Genomic DNA, 6,998 nt, shown 5'->3' with positions numbered 1-6,998 from the left:
CCGGTCCTTTCTACTTAGCGGAGTCGCTCCCAGGAAGTGGACGGCTGAGAGGAACTGCGCATGCGCCACAATCCCCCAGCAGCAGCCTACTGCCTGGTTCCGGTCACGACTTAGCGCGGGGCGGTGTCTAGTGCTGTCTGAAGGGATTTGGCTGCCAGAGTGGACATGGCGGTTGGCCGCAACCGGGCTGTGCTTGCCGCTCTGGGAGTGCTTAGTGTCTGTGCGCCCAGCCGCTCTGGGCCCATGACTGAGGGGGAGACCGGTGGGGAGGCGGAGTGGGCGGAGCCGTGGGATGGCACGGTTTTCCGGCCGCCCTCGGCGCTGGGCTCAGTGGGGGTGGCGCGCAGTCCGGAGACCCCGTGGCCAGGGAGGGGGGAAGCAGCGGACTTGCCGGTGCTGCTGTGGTGGAGCCCAGGGCTGTTTCCCCACTTCCCGGGTGACTCGGAGCGCATCGAGTGTGCGCGCGGCGCGTGCGTGGCGTCCCGGGACCGACGGGTGCGGAAGGACTTGCGCACGCGCGCGCTGCTCTTCTATGGCACCGACTTTCGCGCGTCTGAGGCGCCACTGCCCCGTCTGGGGCATCAGAGCTGGGCGCTGCTGCACGAGGAGTCGCCCCTCAACAACTTCGTGCTGAGCCACGGCCCAGGCATCCGCCTCTTTAATATCACCGCCACCTTCAGCCGCCACTCGGACTACCCGCTGCCCTTGCAGTGGCTGCCCGGGACTGCTTATCTGCGCCGCCCGGCGCCTCCGCTCCAGGAGCGTGCGGAGTGGCGCCGCCGCGGCTACGCGCCGCTGCTCTATCTGCAGTCGCACTGTGATGTGCCTGCGGACCGGGACCGCTACGTGCGCGAGCTCATGCGCTACATCCCGGTGGGTGCGGGCGTGGCGGGACTGGGAGGGGTGGGGGCGCGCCGGGCTGAGGCCAGGACCCCTGGTGTCCGGGCCGACGTGCCGACCCCTCTTGACCTGTATTCTACCCTGCTCAGGTGGACTCATACGGGAAATGCCTGCAAAATCGGGAGCTGCCCACTCCACGGTTACAGGACACAGCCACAGCCACCACCGAGGATCCAGAGCTCTTGGCCTTCTTGTCCCGCTATAAGTTCCATTTGGCCCTCGAAAATGCTATCTGTGACGACTACATGACAGAAAAACTGTGGCGCCCCATGCACCTTGGTGCTGTGCCTGTGTATCGCGGCTCTCCCTCTGTGAGGGACTGGATGCCCAACAATCACTCCATCATCCTCATTGATGACTTTGAGTCACCTCAGAAGCTGGCAGAGTTTATTGACTTTCTGGACAAGAATGATGAGGAATATATGAAATATCTGGCATACAAACATCCTGGGGGCATCACCAACCAGTTCCTTCTGAATAGTCTGAAGCATCGGGAGTGGGGAGTGAATGATCCTTTATTGCCCAACTATCTCAATGGCTTCGAGTGTTTCGTTTGTGATCATGAACTGGCTAGGCTGGATGCCGAGAAAGCCCACGCAGCCTCTCCTGGGGACATCCCTTTCCCTGAGCCTCACATTGCCCAGCCCTCACACATGGACTGCCCAATGCCAACACCTGGCTTTGGCAGTATGGAAGAGATTCCTGAGAGTGACAGGTAAGGGATTCCCTGCAGCCATCAAATAAAATGATTTATTTACTTGCTTCTGTGGGCAATGAATTGGCACTAGGTGCTGAGGGGCTGTTGTATAAGGAAATTATGAGAAGGGCTCACTCTGTCTTTAAAGTGTCAAGAGTCTAGCTGAGGATATAAAACAAACTAAAAAAGCTCAGTAAAGATGTAGAATATAATTCAAGGCAACAACATATGAAAATCAGCTTATGTGGACCTTTGCAATAGTAACTTAAAAAAGGTTTCAACCAGAGCAGAGGGCTTGTTCAGAGAAGTCATGAGGGAGAGACAAAGTTGGGCAGATAAAGTGGGGCCAGGATATACATAGCCCGAATACCAAGCTCAGGAATTGTACTGTCCTGAAAATCAATTCAGCTATTTATTGGGCACCTTTTGTATTTGTATATATGGTAGGGGTGGGGATGAGGAATGCAAAGGTGAGTATTTTGAGGGAAGAATATCTGCAATAGTCAGGGTCACACACGTTAACCTGGCATAATTACTAATAGCACGTCCTTTCACTCTTAAAAGTATGCTGATTTGGATGATAAATTTTACGTAAACCCTAGACAGAATAGGGGAAATTCTTTCAAAAAGAGAATTAACAATGGTGGGCAATGTGCATCAGAAGGGAAGTGAGGCTACTGCAGTAGATGGCAGAATGTGGTAGCAGTGGGGGGAACAAGGTCAGCATGGGAGGTGGAGCGGGAAATTATTGAAGCCACTTGCAGCAAAACACACCTGTTAGGGGAGAGGCAGTAAAAGATAATTAAATTTGGTTGCTAGATTGGCCTGCAGAGACTGACATTGACAGTAGATGGCAGCAGAGGGCTGTTTATATGTGCTACTGGCACAGTTTGGTCATGGAAATGAAGTCCTCCATCAAGTAATTTGTATCTAGTTTATGCTGAACATAGTATTATGATTTACTAGAGGAAAAGTGTAAAACAATGTAAACATTTAATAAATTCAGGTGTGTCTTAATCTGGACCCTGGATGCTGTTGCACCTTCATTTTGATTATTGAAACAAAGGTGCAACCTAAAAGGCAACCAACCATCTGATCCAGGAGATCTCAGAATGATTCCCAGGCATGGGACTGCTGGCTTGATCCCCAGAAGAGGGCACGCCAGGAGGCAGCTGATAATGACTCATCACTGATGATTCTCTTTCCCTTCCTATCTCTGAAATCAATAAAAATATATTTTTTAAAGGCAACCATCTAAATAACAACTGCTTCCCTAATCTGGCCCCTGCCGCTGCCTTTGAACTCCCTCCACATTTGGGAAGCTGAACTCATTAATTGGGCTGTGTGATATATTCGTGTTTGTGGTTTACTGTCACCTGAACTAGTACTGGATTTACTTCACATTCCTTCCGTTTGAAGCAGAGCCCTGTGCTAGCCAGAGACCACTGTATCTCAACATTTTGTTGGCTCCATAGTTGTGCTGAGGTTGCATAACCCACCCCCCATTTTGATATTTCAGCTGGAAGGAGATGTGGCTGCAAGATTATTGGCAAGGTCTGGACCAGGGGGAAGCTCTCACTGCCATGATCCACAACAACGAGACACAACAGAGGAAATTTTGGGATTACCTACATGAGATCTTCCTGAAAAGGAACCAAAATCTCTAAATATCCCACAAGAGCTTTTAACTTGGTCGAGTTAAGGAGATGGAAGTCATTCTACCACAGGACACGAGGGGCATCTGCTGCACGAACCCCTAATGAACATAGTCTTATCATGAATTCAAGGGATTCCAGTTATATCCACTGACATTTTATCCTAATGAAGTGTAGCCGGGGTCTCAGCCTGTGGTAACAGGGCCTCTCCTCAAGGAGAGATGAAGGCATCCAGTTCTTGGACAGTGGAAAACAAGCCTGAAACACCCATTTGATTGAAGGAGCTGATCAACAGAATTTTTAAGGCACGACTTATGTCCTAGTCATTTCATCTCGATTATGATTAGAACAGCACCTTAATACTGGCCCCAGATGAGGTAAGACTGCTTGTGCGCTGCTCCTCAAACCCCTGATTATTTAGTATGCTTTCTTTTTTCCAGATCTTCTGCTTTATAAACTGTTATGCTGGTGGTGAAGCAAAACTCCTGGTGGGTTGTATTCTGGTTCTCTGGAGTTGTATTTTTTATATCATTTACCAGGACTTTCATGTCAAACTTTTTATTTTAAATGTTTTTTTCTTTCCTAGTTTTCCACAATTACTGATGAAGATGCAGCAGCCTTCCCACCATTCCCACATTCTTTCTTGCATTAAACTAGCTATAGACTTGACAGCTTTATATATATAATGATTTTGAAATATTAAAATAGGCAAGTGTGAATCAAAGTGAAACATTTTATAGGTCTTTGTTCTTTTCTGTCTAATGAAGTCTTCCCTGTTTTATTATTTTTATATGTTACAAAAGTCCCATTTCCGCCAGAGAGTCATGAAATTATGGTGGAAAAAGCAGCCCAGCAATATAGCTCTAGTAATTACCTCGTATTCTGTAGCACTTTTCATTTTAATTGGGATGAATATTCTGGCTTCATTCATTCTATTACTGATACCCTTTTATACAACTTTATAGTATTTCTGAGACTACATTTTGTGGAGCCCACCCAAGGTCAAGGGGATGAGAAGTGAGGCAAGAGATTTAAGCCACCACAGTGGCTGGCTAAATAAAAAGCTGTTAGATTTGGGGGTGTAGCCAAACCCTTCTATTGCTGATTTGAAGACACAGCTTAATGGGCAGGGAGGTCATTAGTTTTTTCTGGGGCAGTAGAACAGGGAAGAATAACTTGGCCCTTAGAGCTCCCTGGTTGTAAAGTTGTATTAATGAATTATCACCACAGAAGTTCCACAGCTTATCAATATATCTGGTGGAAAATTAGTTTGAATGTATGTATATATTTATCACCACATATAAAAATACATATATATGTAGATGCCTCAACAACTAGGGTCCTACCTTTAATATTGTAACATCTAAGGATGTGGCCAAGGAAAGGTATTATTTAGGCTGGATTTTACTGGCAGGGTGCTTCTTTTTTCATTCTATTCTTTAATTAAAAATGCCCTTCATAACAGCATGGAAAATTTGCTTAACCTATTTGCTCTTTTGCAGAAAAGAAAAAGAGTTAAGGACAGACCTTCAAAAATACTTACATTAGCCCTGGCTGGGTAGCCCAGTTAGTTAGAGCATCGTCCCAATACACCAAGGTTTGGGGTTTGATCCCCAGTCAGGGCACATATAACAATCAACCAATGAATGCACAAATAAGTGGAACAACAAATCTATGTTTCTCTTGTTCTCTCTCTCTCCGTCCCTCCCTTCCCCTCTCTAAAATCAATAAATCAAAAAAAAATTTTTTTTAAATACATTAAAATTTGATACTGTAGGGACCCACAAAAGAAGTCAAATTCAGGGCTCTGATTTCTAAGTTTGCAATCTATTCAAATACAAATGCTGACTTATAGTGCAAAATACTAGTACCCAACTGCAGACTAAGGTTAGGACTTAAATTTCATTATGGGCAGTAAAAAGGATAAGTGATGGTTAGGCAAGGTGTAGAATTATCCTTACCTTTCCTGTCTAATTACACCAGTTCACATTGGCATTCCTTAGCACTTTTATGTACAAAGTGGGCTAGTTGTTTATGAATTATTGTGACTAGAGACTCATGCCTACTTTGTGGTCAGTACTTCCCAGACTTTTTTCCTTTATTCCTATTGCCATAAAAGTATTCACAAAAGAGCAGGGTAAACCAGGTGCTATATTTCCATAAGGGAAAGCAGAACCAGGAATAGCCACGTGGAACTTATCAACTAAAGGCTTCACTTTCCCTATGGAGAAAGCAAGCAATGTGAATTTTCTCTGGTTTGGAGCACAGCCTGCTCTGTATACAGCAGCAAGCTTGGGGTTTTATTGGCGGTAGAAGTTTCTGATAGAAATCAGTTTTACTTGTGCTGCTGGAGAGGGGGTAGAGCATGGGGTTGATACTTTTATTACTTCAAGTGTTGCTATTTTCTGTTTTCTCAGGTTTCCTTTTGTATAATAAATAGCTTATTTTTAAACAGTGTCTTCTGCTTGGTTTATTTCTGTGGTGAGCATGATAAAGTTGGATACTTACAAAAATATTCCAAACATTTGTTCACTTAACAAATATTGACAGTAGGCACTGAGGATTCAGCAATGAACAAAATAGACAAGGTCCCTTCTCTCATAGTCCTTTTTAAATTTTTTATATGTTTTTATTGATTTCAGAGAGAGGAAGGGAGAGAGAGATAGAAACACCAATGATGAGTGATTGATCGGCTGCCTCCTACATGCCCCCCTCCGGAGATGGAGCCCCCAATGCTGGCCTGTGCCCTTACAGGGCATCAATCGTGATCTCCTGGTTCATAGGTTGACGCTCAAGGCCGGCTGGGCATAGTGCTTACATTTTAAATGGGTATTGGTGGTAAGTAAGGTGGTAAACAAGCAGTAAATGAACAAGATAATTCAGACTGTGATAGGTGCTATGAAGAAAATAAAACAGGTTGTGGTGGTGGGGTGTGAGAAGTTAAGGAAGGCCTCTCTGACATGAACTGACAACAGGAAAAAGAGCCAGTCATGCGGAGACAAATGGGAAGATTACAAACATCTGTGCTGTGATAAATGATTTTAGCACACTAAATTTACACAGTCAAATAAATATTGCTCCTCCAAAACAGTCACCTTGTGAATTACAAGACTGTTTCAAGTTATGCTTCCATTACTAGAAACATTTCTTAGGGCTCATTTGTAAATTCCTTGAGAATTCAATGCACATCTTTGGATTGTTTTGTAAACAGTTAAGTCACTTAGAACCAAGTCTGACGAAGCCAGGCATCACAAGGAGCCAAGTCTATGAACAGGAATACTACCAAGTATCTTCACAAGATTGGCAAGAGGATTAAATAAAATGGTGAATGCGAAAGTGCTTAAACTTCACCTTACCCAATGAGAGCATTACAAACGAGCAAACTGTATCTTAGTAGCACCTTTTTAAATAAATGAGCCTATTTTTCTTTGCGGCTTGGGGGGTGGTTCTAAAGGTAGTAAAAAAACCAACAGTTACTGACGGCTTATTAAAACAACAAAAATCTTTCCCAACTAACACCTTAAAGGCTCATATTTTGATTCGCTTCCATACTCTCTGGCCTTGCCTATGCCAATCACTCGTGCCAGCAGGCTAGCACGATAAATGAGTGTTCATTTATTGGGGCCCTTCCCCGGGTGTTCCCGGCCCAGTATTGCAAGGAAACTTCAGGGCCCGGGACCTACAAAGGAGTGACCTGGGTCAGCCTACGAGCCCAAAGGTTCTAACCTGCACACTGGTCTGGACCG

General features: G+C 45.3%; 1 protein-coding gene across 2 annotated transcripts; it reads left to right on the top strand.

Moving 5' to 3' along the window:
* The first annotated feature begins 46 nt into the window (after nucleotides 1-46).
* POFUT4 (protein O-fucosyltransferase 4) lies at nucleotides 47-5,709 on the top strand. Of its 2 annotated transcripts, XR_001604070.2 has the most exons (4): nucleotides 47-873; nucleotides 990-1,615; nucleotides 3,117-3,629; nucleotides 3,839-5,709. XR_001604070.2 is itself a non-coding variant. In XM_016224110.2 (3 exons), the coding sequence occupies exons 1-3, from the start codon at nucleotides 166-168 to the stop codon at nucleotides 3,262-3,264; spliced, it is 1,482 nt and encodes a 493-aa protein (XP_016079596.2). In that variant the 5' UTR covers nucleotides 47-165; the 3' UTR covers nucleotides 3,265-5,709. The 2 variants fall into 2 exon arrangements, 1 of the variants encoding a protein (XP_016079596.2); XM_016224110.2 differs by having other exon boundaries at nucleotides 3,117-5,709.
* Nucleotides 5,710-6,998: the final 1,289 nt, after the last annotated feature.

Source organism: Miniopterus natalensis, chromosome 14 (assembly GCF_054644295.1).
Source record: "Miniopterus natalensis isolate mMinNat1 chromosome 14, mMinNat1.hap1, whole genome shotgun sequence".
In the NCBI taxonomy this organism is placed as follows: domain Eukaryota; kingdom Metazoa; phylum Chordata; class Mammalia; order Chiroptera; family Miniopteridae; genus Miniopterus; species Miniopterus natalensis.
This window is presented reverse-complemented; position numbering and strand designations above follow the sequence as displayed.